The 23,367-nt window shown below is 40.3% G+C and overlaps 1 protein-coding gene across 1 annotated transcript; it reads right to left on the reverse strand.

Annotated features, from left to right (window-relative positions):
- Nucleotides 1-13,993: 13,993 nt before the first annotated feature.
- On the reverse strand, nt 13,994-15,858 carry LOC149148637 (polygalacturonase-like). The gene is made up of 5 exons (XM_089442233.1): nt 15,484-15,858; nt 14,909-15,110; nt 14,754-14,835; nt 14,437-14,653; nt 13,994-14,245 (listed from the first exon to the last, which is right to left on the reverse strand). The coding sequence occupies exons 1-5, from the start codon at nt 15,856-15,858 to the stop codon at nt 13,994-13,996; spliced, it is 1,128 nt and encodes a 375-aa protein (XP_089298359.1).
- Nucleotides 15,859-23,367: the final 7,509 nt, after the last annotated feature.

Genomic DNA, 23,367 nt, shown 5'->3' on the forward strand with positions numbered 1-23,367 from the left:
TGAATAAGTTTCCCAGTGACATCCCAAAGTTTGAAAGTAAATCAGGAGAGGATTCGTCGAACCATGTGATGAATTATCACCTCTAGTGTGCATCTAACTCCATTTCAGATGATTCAATTCGTTTACGTCTTTTTCAACGCACTCTAATTGGTCTTGCGACCAAGTGGTACATTGAGTTACCGCGAGGCACTTTTTATAATTTTAGTGAGCTAGCTACTTCATTCTTAACTCATTTTCAGTTTCGAGTCAGATATGACAATGGCACATAATTATTAACTTCATTAAAACAATGCAAATCCACTTATATTTCAGATCACATTCATGAATGGAGACGTCGACGACGTTTAGTGAAAGTTTTTATTCCGAATCAGATCTTAGCAGAATGGTTTGTTAAATCATTATTACCTAAAATCACTGAGGATGTAGCTAAGGTAGGAGTTGTTACTAAAGAGCAAGTAACTACTCAAGCTCAGTACCTTGACCTCATTTATACGCAGTCAGGTACATTACACGAGAAAATCCCTGACCTTCCTAAACAAAATAAAAAAACTGCAACTCCTTCAGGGTCTCATGCCACTGATGGTATGATTGGTACAGTTAACACCAAAAGTAAGAAGAAATCTTCCAAGAATTCTTCTCCTATCATAACTTTACTAGATTCCCTGACAAGAGATTCTTCCGCAGAAATTTCTACTGATATTCATGTCGTAGAGTCATCTATGGCCAAATCAAAATCCAGCGGTAAAAAGAAAGGGAAGAAGAAAAATAAAACAGATAAAAATTCGAAAGAGAAACCAGATAAAACAGAATCTAGTGATGAGAAACGTAAACCTCGTTATCCTTGTCTCATTTGTGATGAAGAGAATTTTACAAGAGACTACCCTCATCGCACTAAGGTTGCGAAAATTGTCAAAGGTTGTAGAGTTTAGGCTTCTGTGATCCATATCAAGTTTACAAAAGATTTTTCGACGAATATCACATGAAACATCATTTGTCGACGCATTTCGAACCAACCAGTGTGGTTCATCGTCAGGACAAGTTGAAGAAACAGATCCAGCTTAGCAAGTTAAATAGACAGAGCAGAGCCTCCAACGGCTAAAAAGACCTACAGCAAGAGAAATGGTGGAGGAGTCTCTACATCGTTTAAGAAAATCTAGATCTATCTTCAACCTTGAAGCCTGCAAGCGTGCCCGTTCAAAATGATGGACCTTGTTTCTTCAACTTGTCATGACGATGAACCACACTGGTTGGTTTGAAACGCGTCGACAAATGATGTTTCATGTGATCTTCGCTGAAAAATCTTTTGTAAAATTGTCAAAGGTTCTCAAACGCCTAAAGGATCCTTTTCCTAGTCAAGACAGTAAGATGATAGGTTCTTCCTCAAATGCCTCAGAAGAACCCATAATGATGATGTCCCATGTTAGGATTGCGACACAATCGCAAGATTATGGAAGTAAAAGTCCCGTTGGTGGTAAGGAAGCAGAATCTTCTAATTCGAACCCATCAACTTCAACTCCCAGTTATGATCTGCTACAGACCGAGAAACCTAACCCAGACTTAGTAATCAAACTACCCGTCAAGGGTATGCTTCGAAAGTCAGCTTTCAATTCACATGCGAGAGCTTCTTAGAACTATAACATTGTTGAAGATTTAGCTATTTCACCTTCATCAATGTCGTCTTTGGAGGTGCTGCAATCATGTCCAACACAATGTAAATTGCTATTGTTGGCTATAGGAGCTGTTGATATTCAGGACTCGAACCTTATAATCTTTGATTTAGAAAATAGTACACCTCGCTTACCTCATCAAATGGCTTTCCAGATTCCAGTGTTAGTAAAAAACAGACCTTGTTATAGGACTGTAATTGATGAGGGAGCTTCAACGTGTATTATGTCGATCCAGTGTTGGAGATCGCTTGGTTCTCCTACACTTAATCAATCCCCAACGATTCTAAAGGCTTTTGATGGTCGTGGGTTCCATCCTTTTGGAATTCTACAGGATTTACCTATAGGGGTTGAAGGAAAAACTGTTAATCTAGATGTGGAAGTGGTTGATGCCCCTCTAGATTACAACCTTCTCTTGGGTCATAGTTGGTCTTACGCTATGACTGCTATTGCTTCATCGGTCTTTCGGCTTATAAAGTTTCATCATAATGGAAAGAACTTAACTATAGACCAGCTAACTTACTTTTCATCCAACCCAGCCTCTTCTGAAAGTATTCAGCATGTCGGCAAAACAACTATCCCTTATAAGGATGCTGGAGTAGGATTAGTTAAATATTCTGGTTTACTAGGAACCTTTTCCTTCCTAGTCATATGAGGAAATGCCAGGAATTGATCTAGCAATTGTTGTTCATGAAATAAAAACCTACCCAGATGCTAAACTTGTCTGGAAACGTTTGCATCAGATTCACCCGCGAAAGGCTACAGCTATTAAAGCAGAAGTTGAAAATTTACTTAAAGCAGGTTTCGTTTATCCAATTCCCTTAACAGATTGGGTATCGAATATTGTTCTTGTTAACAAAAAACATGGAAAAATAAGAATATGTATCGATTATAGGGATATTAATCGAGCCTGTTCAAAAGACAATTATCTAACTCCCTATATCGATCAAATAATTGATGATTGTGCCAGTAGTGAAATATTCTCCTTTATGGATGATTTTTCCAGTTATAATGAAATCAATATTCTACTTGTTGATCAACCAAAAACGGCTTTCATTTGTCCATGGGGGACATTTTCTTATTTGAAATTACCTATTGGGCTAAAGAACGTCGAAGCAACTTTTCAAAGAGCCATGTCTTACGCGTTTCATGACATCAAGCACATTTTGCAACCCTATCTCGATGATTTACCTACTCATTCATTACATAGAGCCGATCATCTCATTCATTTACGAGCAATCTTTATGAGGTGTAGGCATTATCGAATTAGGTTGAATCCACACAAATGTGTTTTCTATATAGAAACGGGTCGGTTACTGGGACTTGTTGTTTCAAAAGCCGGCATTCTTGTCGATCCCTCGAAGGTTGAAGCTATTGTCAAATTGCCTCCTCCTTCGACTCTTCGCCAAATCCAAAGTCTGCAAGGGAAAGCAAACTTTTTACGTCGATTCATTCCTAACTACGCTGAGATCACAAGGGGTTTTACCAGGTTGTTGAAACAGAATACTCCATTCTTTTGGGATGAGATAGCTGACAAATATTTTGATGCACTAAAACATGCGTTGACCCATGCACCATTATTGCATCCTCCCAACTACAACCAGGACTACTTCTTATATCTCGCCGCCTCTCATTCCACCCTCGGAATGGCATTAGTTCAGGAAGATGAATTCGGTACTAACCATGTGATTTATTACCTTAGTCAAACTTTGAATCCAACTGAGCTAAAATATTCACATGTGGAGAAATTGGCCTTGGCAGCTGTTCAAGCTGTCCAACGATTTCGTCATTACATTTTACTACGCAAAACTAATGTAATTTCCGACTGTAACCCTATGATCTATATTTTGACAAAACAATTGTTAGGGGGAAAGTATTCCAAATGGATTGTAATCCTGCAGGAATTTGACTTGGATTTTGTAGAATCTAAGTCAAAGAAATCTTTAGTTTTTGCGGAGTTGATGTGTGACTTCCCGCATGCTGATACTAAAACTGTGGAAAAAGAGCCCATTGCGGACGAATCCTTGTTTCTAATTAGCACTGTTGATCCATGATATGGAGATATCATCATTTATCTCCAAACCCAATCCTTTTGGCCTGAAATTTCAAGATCTCAGCATCGGAAAATACGATTCCAATCCTAACAATTCAAAATTATTGGAGAAACACATTATCATCATGGAGCGGACTTTGTTTTTTGACGTTGTTTAACTCATGAGGAAGTTGAAAGGGTTCTAAATGACTGTCACTCTGGAGCGTGTGGCTGTCATATGTCTGGGTTTGCCACAGCCCAAAAGATATTTCACGCTGGCTATTTATGGCCGTATTTGTTTAATGATTGTATTAACACAGTCTGAAAATGCCACAACTGCCAAATTTTTGATCGAATGATGCGCGCTCCACCTGCTCCTCTCCACCCTATAATTTTCGTCAATCCTTTTGCAAAATGGGGTGTTGATTTTATTACATGTAACCCTCACTCGGCTGGGGGGCATGCGTATATCATCCTTGCGGTAGATTATTTTACCAAATCGGCCAAGGCGATGCCTACATTTTCAGCAACTGGCAGAACTGCTGTGATTTTCATTTTCAATCATATAATTGCTAGGTTCAGTGTTCCACAAGCGATTATCACTGATCATGGGCGTCATTTTTGAAACATTATGATGACTGAACTAACAGATCAACTTGGCTTGTGTCACGATAGTTCTACTCCATATTACCCACAGGCTAATGGTTTGGTTGAAGCCATCAACAAAGTTCTAGTCATTATGATGTGATGAATCATTGGGATTCATAGGTAAAATTGGCAAAACATGTTATTTTCAGCGCTTTGGGCGTATCGAACCTCAGTAAAAACATCAACTGGTTTCACTCCTTTCCAACTAATTTATAGTTTGGAAGTTGTGTTACCCATTGAATGCAAAATCTCGTCATTGCAAATGGCCATAGAATTACTTCCAGCCACTTCCAGAGAGGAGAAAAGTTTGTTGTACTTGGCTCAGCTAGATGAGAATCGACGTGATGCTGCACTAGCAATTGAAACTCATGCCAAACGTATTAAAGTTCAGTACGATCGAAATGTTACCCCTCGTAATTTTTCGGAAGGAGACCTAGTCTTACTGTACGATCAAGAAAATGATAAGTTGGGCACTGGAAAATTCGTACCCACGTGGCATGGTCCTTATGTTTTTAAGCAAAAGCTAGCAAAAGGGGCCTATGAATTGGTAGACTTTGATGGAGTCTCTTTAGGTAAGCCCAGAAATGGTCTTTACCTGAAGAGATATTATGCTTAAATCTGGGTGTGGAGATTTTAGTTAGGTTAGTTTTCTTTCTAGTTGATGTGCTTTAGATTAGAAAAGTGTGCTTAGTTTAGAGAGTTTTTTTTTCATTATTCCTTCTTATCTTGATTTTACTCTTGATATTGCAGATGTCGATGTCTCTTCAAACATACATTGGTTTTGCTGATGGTGCTTGTCGTAATACATGGAACATTTCTTCCGCAGCTTGGGTTATCTATTCGCCCTCTGATGAGTTGGTATCTATGCATGGGGTAAGCCTCGATCAAACAATGAACAACATTGCAGAGTATAGTGCAGTGATTGAGTTATTATCTAAATCCATCTCATTTGGGATTCGGAGTTTGATTGTGAGGTTAGATTCTGAACTCGTTGTATTGCAGCTTAATAGAGTTTATGCCATTAGAAATCCAGTGTTATTGAGATTATTTTTGAGAGTTTGTCTCTTGGAACGTGAATTTGACTATATTGAATATCAACGTATTCCAAGATATTTAAATATTAGCAGATGCAATTGCTTCTCAAATGTTAAGTAGACATTTGCAATAATCAAATAGTAAATTTAAAAACATTCCATAACATGTTTTACAAGATAACCAGTGATAGTCATATAACATAGCATAGAAGTGTGTCATTTATACATCGTCTTTGATCATAGGTTGAAAAACACCTTATGATCAGCAAAAACGATAGTAAAAAAAGCAAAAATGTCATATGAGTCTACAACAAGCGATCATCCTATCACTGGTGATGATCACGATAAGAAACCACTGTACGGGCCACCCTACAAAGGAACCTCCTGAAAGGTCCTGGGACCCCAATCACATAGCGCTGTAGCCTAAGAGGAATTTCATATATACTAGTCTCTGCAATGTCTACTGTCAAATGCTCTAGATGGTTTTCCAATTCGACCAGGGTCTCTGTAGATTCGTCCCGTGGGGCTAGTGCTGCTGCAGCTGGCTGTTTCCTCTCATAGCGCTAGAGAATGGCTGGTCACCGTGGACCTACATCTGCATTTAAAAATTTTTACTATCAATTTTGGGACAATTTAAAAACAAACAAAAAAATTAAATTACAAAATGTTGAAAATGGTTTTACCTGAGTCATCCCATTGCTCTCCTGGTGGAAGAGCCATGTCTAGGTCACCATGATAATCCATCCCAGCATAAGGAAAATCCCGAATCACGAAAACTTGGTTCTCTAACCAATGAAAATACTCAGGAGGAAATCGAACAACCTCTGAACCCTCGTTAGGATGACGGGCCATAACTACAAGCCAATGCATAAGTTTGGGCTCTCGGGGAAGTCCAGCTTCAACGGAAAGATGTTGTGGGACCAACATTGGGACCCTCTCTAGACCAAAGCTCACAACTAAGAAACCATATCCAAAGTTTTTCAATTGTCCGTTCTTTGCTCTAGTCAGTTGGCCTTTTACATTAGCCAACACAGCTTCACACCAGTTAAAGACAGTGCCTCGAAAATAGTCCACTTCCATGCGCATTTGGGATCCGGTGGTCATATGTAGTGCTGCACTTCCACAGAGTCTGGTGACAGTAAATGGAATCACTTTGAGTTCAGGACGGGAGATGGTTTTGATATCAATCCCTTTATCCTTGGTTGGTCGTTTCAAAACTCTAGTGGAGGTTATCGACAGACTGGCCACCTGGCCTAGTTCCGAATAGAGTCATTTGTTCACTTCTCTTGGGTAAACCAGTAAAAAAGTAAATGTCCTCTGGCTCCATTTCGAGCTGGTGGCCACCAATAATGAAACACTGCTCCTGCACATTCCAACTTTCCACAAGCCACTACAAAAAGTCTACTTGGGCCCTCATGCCAGGTATGGCCCAGAATTTAAATAACCCACATGCCTTTAATGCATCAATTGAAGGTTGATGATTGATTGCGGTGAGGTCAACATCCTCGTGCTCCAGTTCCCGCCAGCTAAGCATGATGTATACCCTACATTGAAATAAAAGGCGGATTAGAACTTTTTAAATCGAAGTTTTTGGGCAAAATTTGAAAAATTTGGAATTTTAGAACATATGCTGCGGGGACCGCACTCTCTAAGTTAGAGACAGTGCGTAGGTCCGCACTCTACCTATACAGTGGGTGCGGGCACCTAGATTTTTCCTGCATATGAAAAGGTCGGGGTCCGTAGGTTTCGCGTGCTACGCCTGCAGACCCCCGCGAGCGAACTTTTAAACAAAATTCTTCCTAAAAAATCGAAATAAAACCCTAAAAACAAATTTCAAACGGTTGAAATGCAAGAGTAAGGTGATGTGGATTACCTGGAGGTGACGGTGTTCAATCCCAATGGACGGATTTTCCGCAATCTTCACAGGAAGTTTCTTACCCAAAAGCTCTCTTTCTCACTCTTAAGTCAAACGGTAAAAATGAATTTACAAAAGCCCTTTTTATAAGCTTTTTTGAATAAATGAATTTTAATTTGTTTATATTTCACTTTAAAGAGGTAACTTTTGAAGCATTTTTATTTATTTTGAACAGGTATGAGTAATGTTTGAGTTTTTGTGCAGGGTATCGGATTTTTCAGGCAAAATTGATCATTTTCGACAAAAAACATTAGATTCATCTTTAGGCTCTTTTCTAACTCCTAAAATATGAAAAGATTTCCGAGTTTTTCTTTTTAAGCTCGTTAAAACGGAATTAAAAGGATGGTCCACTTACAGCTCTTTTCTGACCATATAAACATGAAAAGGTTGCCGAATTTTTGTCGTTTCAAATTCCATATTGGTTATAAAACGACGTGTCTTTGGTCGCTTTTTTACTTTTTCGGCTCAGAGACACTAATGATGAAAAGTACTCCTTGATCGTAATGGTCAAGCGGTTCTCTCAAGTATTATTTTATACTTTTTCGAGCTTGGGAGACACAAATTTATGAAAAAGTACAACCATGGAGTTTTCTTAAGTTTTTTCAGACTCTCTAAAATTGAAAAACGCCAAGTTTCTCCTATATTGGACTCGTTAAAATTTAATAGTAAAGGACTTGTTCAATTACAAACAGGAACATACCACTCCTTCTTAGGGTTCGAATTTAAACTAAGTTGGACTCATCTAAAGGATGAGCTTATAATCAAGCAAATGTTATCCTCCTCAAGCTTGTAAAAAATAAAGAGGTACTTGCCAGAAATGGTGGGGGAAAAGAGAGAAAAATGAACCTGCTTGTCATACTTTGTGTCTCAAAAAAACATTTAACCACTCTTGAACATGACATTTTTTGTTCACCTAGGTTGGGAAATCCTTTGCTTAACAGTTAGTCAAACCATATTGAAAGTCTTAAGCTGGTTTCTAGGTATTAACTTTGGCTCAATTGTCACCAAACTATCTGTAGTGTCGTTATGTGTTCAAGAGGTTAGTGCAAATAAACCATTCATCTGCAAAATATCTATCATCCATCTTGACCATCCCTGAGTCAGTCCTTGCAACTATATTTCTTCAAACTTGATCTATGATTTCATGTTGTGGGCTTGCCTATGACGGATTGCTTTCTATCGACTTCAACTCATTATCTAGAAAGATGATCTAGAAATTGTCAGTACCTTGGGATCTGCATGCCTCAATGGCAGGTTTCTCGCCTTTGACGATAGGTTGCATCATTGACCTCCGATCAAAGGATTCCGTGACATGTTCGACATCAACTCATCTATTCACATTTCATGGATTATACTGAGTACTTTGAGAGCCATTGAAATTAATGGTGGTTTCTCTCACACTTGTTAATAGTTTACATCATTGACTGGTAATCAAGTGGTTTCTACCATGTTCGACTTCGGCACATTCATTCACATGGATAGAATCATACAATTTCGGGAAGTAAAAATCAAGACCCTGGATCTAGTTTCCATCATCCAGGCTGCGAGGAATTTTGTATTCATTATACAGTGGACTATTCATAAACAGATGGCTGCACCCATACTGTGTCTACATGTGTCTATACTTGTGATGTATTACAAGATCATTCCTATATCAGAGCAGTTTAGTTAGTTTTATAGTCAGTTTTGATCTGAGTATGGGAATGCCTACCTCAGCGATGATATGATCTCATATATATATTTTGTATTGAATATTTTTACATGTTCCAACCAGGCTCTCCACAAGATGATCCTCGAAATGATAAAGTACTTCACACTTCTTAGATGATAAATGAAATCCTCATCTACTACAGACTTCACACTTTAGGGGGCAATCTGTTACACAAAATATTGTCACCATGACTTTCTGCAGTCTGTGTGAGTCTATCACCACTCCTACTGTCCTCCTTTGCAAGTCTCAAACCTTAGCTCTTCATGTCAAGCCTTAAAAATGAGAGAACGTCCTTGAAAATCTCTAAAACTTTGGTTCCGCACTTTCTCTTACCATTACCTGTGGTCCTGCACCCCTTGGTCATGTTACCTACGAACCTGCCCGCTCTTTCTCTAAAGGAGTGGGTGTGGACCCCTGTAAAATTCAAAAAGGCACAAGTGGATTATTAAAAACTCACTTTGGATTAATTCTAGACACTTCTAGAAGGAACCTTGAGGTGGCAAGTTCTCTCCTAGGTGGTTCATGCATCCCATAACTAAAGGAGCTAACCCCTTGATGAGAGAAGCTTATCCCTTTGAAGGAGGACTCTATCTCTTTGAAGGTGGATCTGGTAACTTCCCTCCTCTGTACTGTAAAATGAGGCATTGGGCTAGTTGCTAGGGAGGTGGAAATCTGAACATTTTTTAGGATAAATTTCGTTGGAATTTAGACTTCCTAATTGAGCTTGAGAGGAGAGATTACATACCTTTTGGCTTCATTGGGAAGAGAGTGAAACTTGTCAAAGTAGAGGAGATTCTTGCTAGACCCTGGGAGGAGCTTGTACAACATCAAGGCACCAAGGTTGTAAAGTTCTTATTTGTTTAAATTTAATACAATCAGATTCATTTTTCTCAATAAATTGTCTTCTATGGTTTATTTCATGAATTCCTTGATCATCATGATAAATATGGTTTATTATATTGGCTATGCATGTGTTATTTGATGTGTGCATGTTTGTGTTTGCAGGTTCTTTAAAAGGGAGGTCATTTGGACAAATGGAGCGTGGCTTCCACAAACTAGCACTGGACTTGAGGTAGGGTCTGAAACATCTCTTGGCTTTTATTTATAAATCACGTATTTAAAGAAAGATAGAATTTGTTTTGTTTGCTTGTCGCTAGATATCCATAGATACTAGGGAGATCGGTCTTGTCGGCAAGAATGATTTATCCACCTGACAATGGCTTTCTTGATATTATCATCTGCGACTTGTTGTGTGTTCCATACTGATGTTAGCACAAGCCAAAATTGTTCCGGGTCTTCGCCTCCTACTCCTTTGAACACTGGTAACTGGATTGTGTTCACCATAGTTACCCTTGTTCTACTACCATCCTTGATCCTTTTGATTTTTCAACGTTTTTTTCTATAGAGTCCCTGCATTCCACACTAGACACTCCTTATGCAGATCTCGGTCCCAACAATGGAACCATTTATTGGCTTATATGGGCTTGACCCAGGTTCGAAAGAGTTATTTAACCAAACAAATCCCACAGCTACCGGCCGTTTTGGCAACAACCCACAGAGCATGGACTAAGGTCTCACTCGAGATAGCGGGGAGGGTGTTGGAACCAGGTTTCCGCACCCTAGGGATGTCTTGGTGTGGTCTGGAGGTTTTGCGCATTGGTTTACAGGTCCGCGCTGCTCGGTATTCGCACAGATCCAGATTCATTATATCTTTCTTATTAGTGCGCTATTCTACTGAAGGATGTAGCTACAAAACAACAGGATCTTTAAGTAAACATTTAACCAACACAACTAATTCGCACATTAAAATGAACCCAGATTTACATTCATTCATATAATAAGCAGATTAAATTAAACAGACATTATGAAAGTCAGATCTGCGACAGCTCAAAAGGAACACAAAATTTCATAAGAAACTTATCTTTATTTTCACTTATCCTCAATACATTTAGATCCACCCTACGCACTCAGTTGCAGAGGTCCACACACACAGCTGTAGACTTTCCAAGCCTCTGCGCACACAGCTGCAGAGCCTCTACCTACTACCCCAACCCTCGACGTGGACTTACAGATGCTTCTCAAACTATCTTCTTCAAAAACCCATTACATTCCATATTCCAGATTTTCTATCCAAACTTCATGTCTCTACTCATAGAGCCTCGCTCTATTTATACCCTTCCTTGGCCTGTGAACCCCACGTGGGCCGAATTTACATTTCTTTACATTATTTTTGGGTGGAATACCCTTTGACTTGACTTATTATAATTCGCGCTCCACACTCTCAGTGGAGTCTTTATCCTAACTTTACCCAAAATGTCCGGCTTCATGCCCCCTAACCATTGCACAGGGCTTCTGCTACCCAACACGTACTGTGGTTGAAATGGCAGGATGCATGTTACAAACTAAAGGGTTGAGCAATTCTTATTTGGGATATGCAGTTGCCACAACAATGTACATCCTCAACCGTAGCCCCACCATTTCTCTGGAAAAGATGACTCCTTATGAAGCTTCGTATGGAAGAAGGCCTTGTGTCAAGCATTTCAATTTTTTTGGTTTTTTAGCTTATATGCATGTACCTGATTAGAATAGAAGAAAGTTAGATGCAATGAGTGAGTTATGTATGTTTATTGGGTATAGTGAGACAATAAAGGCTTATAAATTGTAAAATCCTCTAACTAACAAGTTTATTGTCTCAAGAGATGTAAGATTTGATTGAATTGGGGAGTTTATGGTCATCGAAAAGGCCATGTTGAGAAGACAAAATCTATTTTGAATGATGATATGATTGTTGATATTGATCATGAGTAGCAAACTAATGTTTCCGTAACTAGTGGGTTAACTCCACCAAGTGGCCCTTGATAAATTTCTTCAACATCAAGTTCAAGTCCAACTTCTTCTCCAAGTTCTACAAGGAAGGTGAGAAGATTGAGTGATATTAATGAGAGAAGTGCAAATCAAGAACATGAAAAAGTCCCAATAGGTGAGATAGTCAATTTTGCGTTAATAGCCAAGGCTGATTTCAAACCATCATGTTTTGAAGATGCATGTACTAATGAGGTTTGGATGCAAGCCAGTCAAGAAGAGATGGATTACATTGAAAGGAATGACACTTGGAAGTTGATAGAGCTTCCACATGACAAGAAAAAGATTGGCACCAAATGGGTCTATAAGACTAAATTTAATAGTGATGGGAGTGTTGAAAGACATAAAGCAAGATTAGTTGCTATAGGATTCACACAGAAGTATGGAATTAATTGTGAAGAGACATTTGCACCATTACCAAGATAGGATACCATTAGAATGTTGATTTCATTAGCATCTCAAAAAAAGTGGAACATACATCATATGGATGTGAAAAGTTCCTTCTTGAATGGGTACTTAGAAGGGGAAGTATATGTGGAGCAGCCGCAAAGTTTTGAAATGGAAGGAAAGGAGAATAATGTCTACAAATTGAAGAAGGATTTGTATGGTCTCAAGCAAGCACCAAGAGCATGGTATGCAAGGATTGATGGATGCTTTCAAGAAAATGGATTCAAGAGAAGTAGGAGTGATCTTATCCTTTACTACAAACAAGAAGGTATTGATATTCTAATCATAAGTTTGTATGTTGATGATTTATTGTATATGGGTAGTAATTCTAAGATGATTGATAAATTCAAAATTTCTATGATTAATAAATTTGAGATGAAAGGTCTAGGCATCATGAAATATTTTCTAGGAATGGAGGTTTATCAAAGTAAAGATGAGATTTTCATTTGTTAGACAAAGTATGCACTGCATATGCTAAATAAATTTGATATGCTTGATTGTAATCCATCCCCTACTCCAAGTGCTCATGGAGATGTGTTATGTAGAGATGATGTTGCTGATTTAGTTGATGAGAAAACTTACATAATTATTGTTGGGAGGTTGATATTTCTAACCCACACAAGACATGATATTGCATATTCAGTTTCACTTCTTTCAAGGTATATGACAAATCCATCTTAAATACATATGAAGGCAATCAAGAGGATTTTAAGGTATGTGAAAGGCACCCCAAATTTTGGTATTCATTACTACTCTTCTGAAAAGTTCAATCTTGTTGGATTTAGTGATTCAGAATGGGGAGGTAGTATTGATGACGGTAAGTCCACATATCGAAATTATTTTTCCTTTGGTTTTGGTTTGATTACATGGAGCTCAAAAAAACAAAGCATTGTTGCCCTCTCATCCACAGAAGCGAAGTATGTTGCAATTACCTCAATAGGTACAGAAGCTCTTTGGCTAAGAAATTTTTTGGAATAAATTGGAGAAAAACAAATTCAGCTTACAGTGATTTATTGTGATAATGTAATTGCGATAATGTAAGTGCCATCAAGTTAGCAAAGAATCTGGTTAGTTTACAATATATAGTTTACAAGCAAATAAGAATCCATTCCATATTCTACAATATATAGTTTACAAGCAAATAGGGAGATTAGAATGACCACCGTAGGAACAAATTCCTAATCCGAGTCTCAAAGTAACTAATGAAGTGATTCTCTCCAAAAAAAGCATTTCTCTGTTAACTTAAAGCTGTCCATATATAAATTCAAAAAACTAGTTTAAATAACACAAATCAATATTTAACCTCAAAATTTTCCACCAATTTCCAACAATAGAAAATCAAAAAAATATCATTAAAAACAACTCTCATTAAAATAACATGTTATGCCATCTTCGTGACTAGGCATTTTTCAATTATTTATTGTAATTCCTCTTTGAAATCCTGCTGATGGTGTTAGATTCCAGCAGTTATTATTCTGGTTTAATATAAAACGGAACAGTACGTAAATAATGTCATTGCGTTGTCTTCAGCATAACTATTAAGATTCTAAGCCATGAAATACATGATAGGTGGACGTAGGAAGTTCCGTACCAAGAAACGGAATTGAGATTACATGATCACGAAAGAAAGGCCCAGCCAACGCAGAAAAGCAACATATCAGAATTGGTATTCAGAGGACTTCACCCCTGGGAGGACTTCACCCCTGGGCACTTTAGAGTGGGATTCACAGAACTAACAGTAATGTCTTTGGCGTTCTGGCATAGAGATATAGTGGATCCTTCCGATTTTCCTTCATAAGTCAAATCCACATCTTCTACATGGATACCTTGACATGGGAAGACACTACTGCATGCGAAATTAATGGCTTCCTTTGTTGCTGAGGTTCCAGTTATGTTGCTATACACCACGTTACTAATCTTCACGTTCGTCTTCTCGCCCAGAGCAGTTTCCTGTACAGGAAAGGCCATACCAACATCAATGTGAATGTATATTTCAGTTTTTTAATGATAAATTTTTAAATATTTTACAATGATCAAATTCTGAAATATTCATAAAATCCGTAATAAACTATAATTCTAATAAAATTAAAATAACTTCAAATAAGATTAGAATGACCTAGTACCTGGGGAGCACAAGCTGGACAGTAATATTGGTCGATGAGTATTGGATTCCCTACGTTATTCATTACTATGTTCTGAAACGTTAAGCCAGTAGCGGAGCCCCTCCCTCCCTGCAATGATGTGATCCTAATTCCATTCTCAGTGTCTTTGAAATCAACTCCATCTATAGTGATGTCGCTAACTCCTTTCGCAGAAGGACTATCGCCAAGGCGTCCCACACTGCATAATAATAACACAAATCCATTGTCAACTTTCCAATCAGTGCCGGCGAAATTCTGTGTCCAATTGAGAATTTGTCAACTAATTTAATTTAATTGACCTAATTCCGTGACCGGGTCCACAAGAAATGCCTTCAACGGTAATATTGGAAGTACCATCCAATAGAACAATACAATCATCTCCTGCACAGCAAAATGTGAACGTCAATAATGTTAATTAACATTTATCTTTGATTTTGTTTGAAATAAGACGCACCTGTTTTTATGGAGATATTTCGAAGATGGACATCGCGCGAAGTTACGTGAATTCCTTCGGTGTCGGGGCTGTTCGCTGGGGCGTGGATAGTCACTCCTACCAGGACGTTGATAGACAAATTAAGGTTGATATGGAACTGCTTGCTATTAATGGAAGTAATGCCTCTCACCACAGTATTCGTAGTGTTCGTCAATACTAAAGACTGTACGTTATCATTTCACAAGGTCAAAATGACATTATCCGTTTGGTTTTTAGAATTTAACTAGCCAAAAGTGGTATAGGAAAAAAATAAAAATTAATTCAAATAGATTGTAGATATTTTTTTTTTTTATATAACAAGGTCGGATGCTATGTATTGATTGAAAAAAGAGATAAGGCATAAAGCCGTACATAGGATGCTTCAAGAGCGATACAATTCCAAAGACACTGCTTGGGTTCCCTATCCTGAAATTGATTTATGAAAATTCTGACTACTAAAGAACTAATACTACTATAAATCCGGACAAATTGGTGACACAAAAATTTGCATTTGCAATACATAATCAGTCAATGGAGATATGGCTGATATTTCTCGCTGTGGAGTCCTCGGGGTGCTGATCTGCTTCCATCGGCTTTGCACTTGAAGATGTTGATTTTTCTTTCTGTTTTGCTTCCAAAATTTCCCTTAGGATTGCCAGCGATTCCTCAGCATGGATACATCTGTTGCTGAGCCCATTAAACTGTTCCTGAAGAGAGTAAACCTTGTGGAGAAACAAATTCATTTCTGTACGGTATTTGGTATGGAGATTTCTGAACTGCTCCTCGAATTTTGCTTCCAGACTTCGAATCTGCTCAACATGCCTACCTTCCATATTGCGCACTTGATCTTCTAGAATTCGTTGCTGGGCTCTGACCTCATCAAATTCCGCCTGAAGGTCGCGGCAATGAAAGCATTGCTCAGATCGAGCCATATTAAAAATGGGGTGGTTTCTTAGAAGGACGGGTTCACAGAGATGTTCAATAGACTCCTTTTGTCTGCAGGATAAGAAGGGGAGGGGCCGTAAAGGGAGGCGCGGGAGGATGACAGAATTGAAAGGGGCAGGTTTAAAGCAGGTCAAACCCACCGAACGCTCTTGCAAGAGGGAGGAACGATAAGAGGGAAGGGTCTGAAAATGATCGATCCGAAGAAGAAGATAAGGAAGAAGGGGGGGTGAGCCGGATAGATGCAAACTGGAAGGGCAAGATGGGATGCAGGGTAACAGCCAGCAAGGGCACTTAGCGAGAAGCAGAAGTTGGAGAAGGAGGGGCTCCAAGGCTCTTGGCTTCCCTGCGTATCTGATCCTGAAAAAAACCGCAAGCTTGGTTAAAGTAAGAGTATACAGAGAGAAAAGAACCGATACCAGAGCAAGGAATCTCCTTGTTGACTGATCCAAAGCGCCTTCTTCGCTTCCATGGGGCTGTTCTTGATCGAAGCACTGAATGTCATTAGGATGCCTTCCTGGATTCAAATTTATAGATCGTAGCCATCTACAGCGCCCTGGTTTCTTATCATAGATTGGATTCTCTGTGATTATTAGATTTTTTTTTATTTCTCCAGAACGATTCACTGTGACAGCAGGATCCGTCCTCCATCTCTCGCTGTGGTTAAGATTTTTGCTTAGGATATCTACTGTCTTGAAGATCGCATCCTGAGCGTGACGGCTTGAGCACTTCATGTGGCTGTGATTATGAGTTTTACTTGGGATTTCAGCTGATCTGAAAGGCGGATCCTGGGTGTGACTGTATACGCATTTCAAGCTGTACCCTGGAGCAGAATTTACCATACCCCTCACGCGCTTACTGTATTTGCGCGCTTGAGGATTGTCAGTATTGACTTGATTCATGGCAGAGGTTGGAAGAAGGCTCGTTGACTATGCCTCAATGCCCCTTCCTGGCGCCCGACTGCATTATTAGCATGATTATCCGCTTCCCCATTGTGAGTGCGGAGGATATGGCAGAATCGAATTTTTTCAAAGTTTTCAATGAGAAGTTTGATGCGTTGTAGGTGCTGCTGAAGACTACTGTTTGCAGAGGTCCTGTAATGATTCATATGGCCAATGATGACTGAGGAATCTCCTAGGACAAGAGCGTTTTTAATTCCCTTATTTTTTAATTGCAGTAATCCTTGATACAGAGCAAGGGCCTCAGCATTATTATTTGTGTTTTCCCCTAAACTCCATTCATAGCTGCATATTTCCTCTCCTGATTCATCTAGAATGATACCTCCTGCGCCTGCTGGTCCTGGATTGGACTTGGAGGCTCCGTCAAAAAATAGGATTGGACAATTATTGCTCCTTAGCCATCTTTTGAGTTCTGAGAAGTAAGCCTTATTTCCCAATCTTTGATCTTATGCTGAGGTTTAATGGCTTTCCTATGAATGCCATTGTGTTGACCTGGACTGCCTAGAATATACCTGATCATGAGCCTCTCTTCAATTGTGTAATCTGTTGCTTTAATTGTCCCCGAATTTTTGACAGCCATTGTCTCCTGAGCCAGTAGATGGGCACTGCTACTTGTTTTCCAGACATTGCCTTCTTTATTTTGGAATATTTTCTTGTTTCTAGTTAGCCAGATTTTCCAAAGGAGGTTGTGGGGGATGATGTCCCAGGTTCTTTTAACAATCTTGCTCCGCTTGTCTTTCCAGGGGCAGTTCCTCCTCCAATCCTGTATTGTCTCAGCAATGTTTTGTTGAGGCTGCCAAGTTATGTTGCCCAGGTTGGCCATGATAGTCCAGCATTTCTTCGCAAAGGCGCAATCAAGGAATAGATGGTGGATGGTTTCCTCCTCAAAGCAGCAGTTAGGGCAAATTGAAGGACCATGTATCCCTCTCTTTCTCAGATTTTCCGAAGTGAGAATTCTGCCCTTAAGCAGCAGCCAGATGAAGAATTTGACCTTTGGGATGGCCTCAGACTTCCAAATTATTCTCCATTGATTCCAGACCGGGGCCTGATATGTATTGTTGCAGATGAATTGGTAGCCCGATTTAATGGTGTAACCTGTGCCCGTGGGATCCCATCTAAGCCCATCTAAAGCTCCTTTTTTGATAGGGGCTCTGTTTTGAAGATTTTTGAGAAGGGCTTGATAACTAGATTCCAGATTTGGGGGAATAGCTGGGAATTCCCATCTAAGCCAAGCACCGCATTCATCGTCCCATTTTGAGAGTTGATCCAGCCTTTTGATGCCTTTGCTGTGAAGGTAATGTATGATGGGAATGGCTTCATCGACAGTGTTTAAGGGTTGGAGGCCCATGATTTTGTCAGTGGCATAATTGATACTGCTTCCATCTCCCGGAATCTTTGAGGTGTTTTGAATAAGACTGGGAATTGCTTTCTTGCATAGTTGCCAGATTTTGGTGGAGTTTCTTAAAGGGATATCAGATTCAAGGAGTCTTTGTCTATGATCCGAGAGATATTTGCATTCCATGACCTGTTTCCACCAGGCTTTTGGTTCACTAATGAGTCTCCAAGCCATTTTGATCCCAAAGGCTAGGTTTAGAATTTTGGGCATTCTGATTCCTAATCCACCTCTGTCTGGAGATTGAATTACACTTTTCCAGTTGACCAAATTATATCTATTTTTTTCTTTTTTTCCTCCTTGCCATAAAAAATTCCGGAGGATAATTTCTAGCTTGTTGTGGAACGAAGCAGGAGCTTGGTAAAGAGTGAAGCGATATAAAGGTAAGGAGGAAATACCTGATTTAAGAAGGATTAGTCTGCCCGCTGGGTTAAGCCATTGAGTCCCCCATTGCTGAACCTTTCTTTTGACTTTGTCGATTATTTCATTCCAGGTAGCCGCTTTTAGAGCACCCAAGGTGACCGGCATCCCAAGATAGGAGAAGTGATCCCAAGTTTCTTTGTATGCTACTCCAAAGATATTAGCAATATTATGAGCTGTTTGTTTGGAGATATTCCAGCCATATATGCAGCTTTTCTGAATGTTAACTTCTCCTCCAGAACACTCCATAAATTGATCAAGAAGAGTTTTGAAACGCTTTGCAATTGTGGTGGAAGCCCCACCAATAAGCAGGGTATCATCAGCAAATTGCGAATGATTAATGTTTTTAACTCCATTCCCGAACTTGATACCAGAGATGAGGCCGACTCTTCGACAGTGGTCGAGGTTGCTGCTGAAGGATTCTGCCATCAATATGAAAAGATAGGGAGAGAGAGGACATCCTTGCCTTAGTCCTCTTGAAGATTGAAAAGCTTCACAGGGGCGGCCATTAATGAGAGGCGAGATCCAGGGCCCAGAGATGCATGCAGCAATGGTGCTTATGAATTCAGGGTTAAAGCCCATTTTTCCCATAACAGCATACAAGAAAGAGTGTCTTACTCGATCGAAAGCGTTGGCTAAGTCAAGCTTGAGGACGAAACCTTTCTCTTGTCTAGAGGTGCTAGAGTGGATAGCTTCTTGGACCAAGGAGATGGAATCATGTATTTGCCTGTTAGCCATGAAGCCCCCCTGATTTTCAGATATGATGGAAGGGAGCAAGGGCTGAAGTCTAGCTGCTATGATTTTTGCAAAAATCTTATAAGAAGTGTTGCACAGAGAGATAGGCCTGAATCTGGAAAAGGAAGTGGGCCTGGTTTCCTTAGGAATGAGAGCAAGAAAGGTTGAATTTGTGAAACCTCCCATTTTCTTTTTTCTTTGGATTCCTTTCATCATTTTTACGAAATCTTTTTTTATCAAGTGCCAATGGTCCCTGTAAAAATTAATAGAGAAACCGTCTGGGCCTGGAGATTTATCTGGTTGAAGAGTCCAGATAGCTTTTCTTATCTCTTCCTCTGTTATTTCACTATTCAGCTTCTCATTCTCCTCAGCTGAGATTTTTCCTGGAAGGTGTCGAAGAAAAGCCGTATAGTCCATGGCGCCTTGAGTTTCAGTGAGAAGGCACTTGAAATGGTGGAAGGCTGCTCTTTTAATAGAATCCTGGTCATCATGCTGGCTACCTTGACTGTCTGTGATAGTAGTAACAATGTTCCTTGATTTTTTTACTGTGGCCTGCTTATGGAAATATGCCGTATTTTTATCACCTTCCTTTAGCCATATCTCTCGTGATTTGAGCCTCCATTTGATTTCTTCCGCCCTCTTAATTTGTGTTAGCTGTCCCTGCACTTCCCACTCCTTACTTTTTAGCTGATTAGTGAATCCATGTTCTTCTATTTGTTTATGTATCTCTTCCAATTTCTGCTGCACTTTTCCTTTTATTTTTTCTGGTTCTTGGTAGCTGAGTTTTGCCCAATCCTTGAGTGCTTTCCTTGTGTTTCGTAGTTTGGTTTCCCAAATGTGGTTTGGGGAACCTTCCACGTGATTCTTCCATGTATTTTCTATAATTGATTCGGCCTCAAGGCTGTCTCTCCACAATGGATTGTATCTGAATGGAATGGGTCCCAAATTAGCGTGGGTGTCCAGCTCTAATAAGATGGGGAAATGATCTGAGGCTGTGGCACTAAGGATTTTGGTGTGGCCTGCTACAAAGGAGGAAAGCAGGGAAACATTAACCATAATTCTGTCCAACCTTTCCATAATGTTACCTGGACCCAGGCGTCTATTGTTCCAAGTGTATTTTCTATTTTTTGGAATGATGTCCATCAATTCGTGTTCAGCCATGATAATTTCCAGCTGCCTTCTAAAGGGGTCAGGTGTGAAGGTACCCCCCCTTTTCTCATTTGCGTGGAGAATTAGATTGAGATCTCCAGCAAGAATAATATTTGAATTCTGCTCCTTATCAATTTCTTCCTTTAATTCTTTCCAACATTGTTCCTTTTCCCGGAAATGGTTGGGGATATAAACATTGTAAATAATTAAGTCACAGCTTTCTTCCTTGTTGACGAGATTGGTCCTGATCCAGTTTGGATTGAGGACAGAGAATTTGGAGTTCCACTTCTGCTTATTCCACATAGTTGTGATTCCTCCAGAGGCTCCTCTGGAATTGCTACTGGTCCCTGTGAAGGATTTTTGCGCTTCTATAATTAACTGCATATCATTCTGATTTTGCTTGGTCTCCTGAATAAGAACAATTTCAGGCCTTTCTGAAAGGAGGAGGTCTTTTAGGGCAGCTGATTTAGAGGGGTGCCCCATACCCCTGCTGTTCCAAGATAAAAGCTTCATCATAAGACTTTCGAACGGAGAGGTGCTCGCCTCTCAAGTTCCTTAGCTACTGTGTCATTCTCTTGAGAACCTGTGATGAAGGAGTCCATAGGAGTTTGTATCCCTAGTGCTATGTCCTTTTGCGAACTTTCTTCCCGATGCTGCTTGGCTGATTTTCTACCTGGTCCAGGTTTCTTGTGGATTTCGCCAGATGCACCAAGGTCCTTGGAGGAACTTCTGGTAGCCCTGATGGGCTGTGATCCGAGGACTGGCTGAGATGGAGCCGAAGAGATCAAAGGAGGATCAGTGCGGATTAGAACTGGTTGATCAGGATGTGGGCCATCATCAGACACTTTCGATTTGTCTTTGGATAAGTTCCTTTCCACTGAGTGAGGAGGGGATGCTTGGAGGGGGGAAGAGGAGGGGATTCTGGGGCCTTTGGGGGAGGGAGGGGGAGATGGGAGGTCCTCTGAAGCAAGGGATCCAAAGGGGTTGGAGGACGAGGGAAAGACAGGGGGTGAGGGAGGAGTTCCGGAGTGAGGTACCTCAGGCTCAGGAGGAGGGTTTGATTTCTTCTTTTTCCTTACTATTTCCCATGCTTCCTCATGAGATTCAGAATTATTATTGGCGACTTCTGAATTAGATTTAGGACACCTATTGGCAAAATGACCGTACTCATGACATACCTTACACTTGAAGGGAAGTTGTTCATAGTCCACCTGTTGAATATGCGTCCACTGGTCCACTCTGAGTTTGACTGCCTCTGGAAGGCCTTTGCCCAAGTCTACCTCCACACAGATCCTCGCGCATGCATACATATTTTCCTTTGGTTCAGATCTGTCCACGTATTTGCCTATCGCATTCCCAATCGCTCGAACAGTTTCATCAGCCCAGCAATGGAGCGGCAGATGCGGAAGACGAACCCAGACAGGGACTGCATTGGGTACATCCATTTCTGGATCGAAATCCGGAGTCCAGCGGTTGAGGTAAAGGCCTCTTGTGTCCATGAAGTATGGGCCATTCCTGAAAATTAGATTGCGATCCTCCACTGACTCGAAAAGGAAGGTGAAGAAGCCTCTTCCACAGAACCTTATGGCAATTTTTCCTTGGACCATGGCGTTCCAATTTCGTTCTACCCAACGTTGAACAGTTCGAGGGGAGGGCCATAGCCCCGTGAACTGGCCAACCAATCCACGTTCAGCTAAGGCTACAGCCGATCTCCTTGGAAGAGATAGAGGAAGAGGGATTTCCGGGATTTCATCAAGTTTTTTAATAAATTTGGAGGCAGTAGGACGGATCTTTTCAGAGTTATTCTCAGGAACGAGAGATGCAAAGGCTTTCTCAAAATCGGTCTGTTGAGAAGAATGAGAATCCATCGGGCTGGGACGAACTGCGAAGGGCAAGGGGGAGGGGGGCAGAAGGCCCAGGGAAGGAAATAGCGGCAGAAGAGAGCTGCCCTCAGGGCAGCACGAAGGGCCAGGGACGGGCAGGAGGCCCAGGAAGCAACGAGCAAGGAGGGCGCAGCAAGGGGAGCCCGAGGGGGCCTGCAAGCCCGGCAGCAGGGCTGCCAAGCTCGAGCGGGAGCGATCAGGGTTTACAGCGGCGGGAGAGCTCCATCACCAGCGCGTCGCACAAACTTTTTCGGTTTAATCTACGACTTTAAAATATCAAATAGATTGTAGATTTTAAGATACGTTAAAATATTAAAATTTTTCAAAACCATCTAATAATATTCTCAAAATCCTGTATCGTTTATAATAAAATGTAAACAAAAACCATAAAATTTCATTGGCTGGAGGCAATACCGCAGGCCCCTGAGCACACTGCACAGAAGACCATGTATTTCAATCAGAATGAGAATGAGAATATGTAACGTTATGCTATCCAAATCACTAAAAATAAACAACTGACATCATCCCTACTTCTTCATAGTGCGAACACACTTCCCACCAGGAGGCTCCCTGCCCATCCAAAGTTCCACTACCGTCGATCGTTAGACCATTGACATTGCTGAATTCCAACCAGTAGGTTTCGTTCCGGATCGTTGTTGAATTCAAGGTTTCATCGTCGTGTACTGTTGCATTGAGGACCCCATTTATCTGCACCCCAAACAAAACAAAAATCTCATTACTCAAAAAAAAAAATGCTAAATCACATGATCTTGCAGGTACCAGTTAATGGATGTTAGCTACCTTACCTCCACTGTTATATTTTCAGTGTCACACGGTCCTGTAAAAGAAACTGGAGCAAGCCGAAAATTCCCCTCCGGTACATACAATACAGATATCTTTTCAGTAGAACAGGCATGTTTCCAAGCCTTAAGAAAAGCCTGGAAGCAACATAGAGCAGAT

The sequence above is a fragment of the Pinus tabuliformis genome, chromosome 9 (genome assembly GCF_031772625.1).
Source record: "Pinus tabuliformis cultivar Carrire ecotype Pingquan chromosome 9, CPIR1, whole genome shotgun sequence".
Taxonomy (NCBI): domain Eukaryota; kingdom Viridiplantae; phylum Streptophyta; class Pinopsida; order Pinales; family Pinaceae; genus Pinus; species Pinus tabuliformis.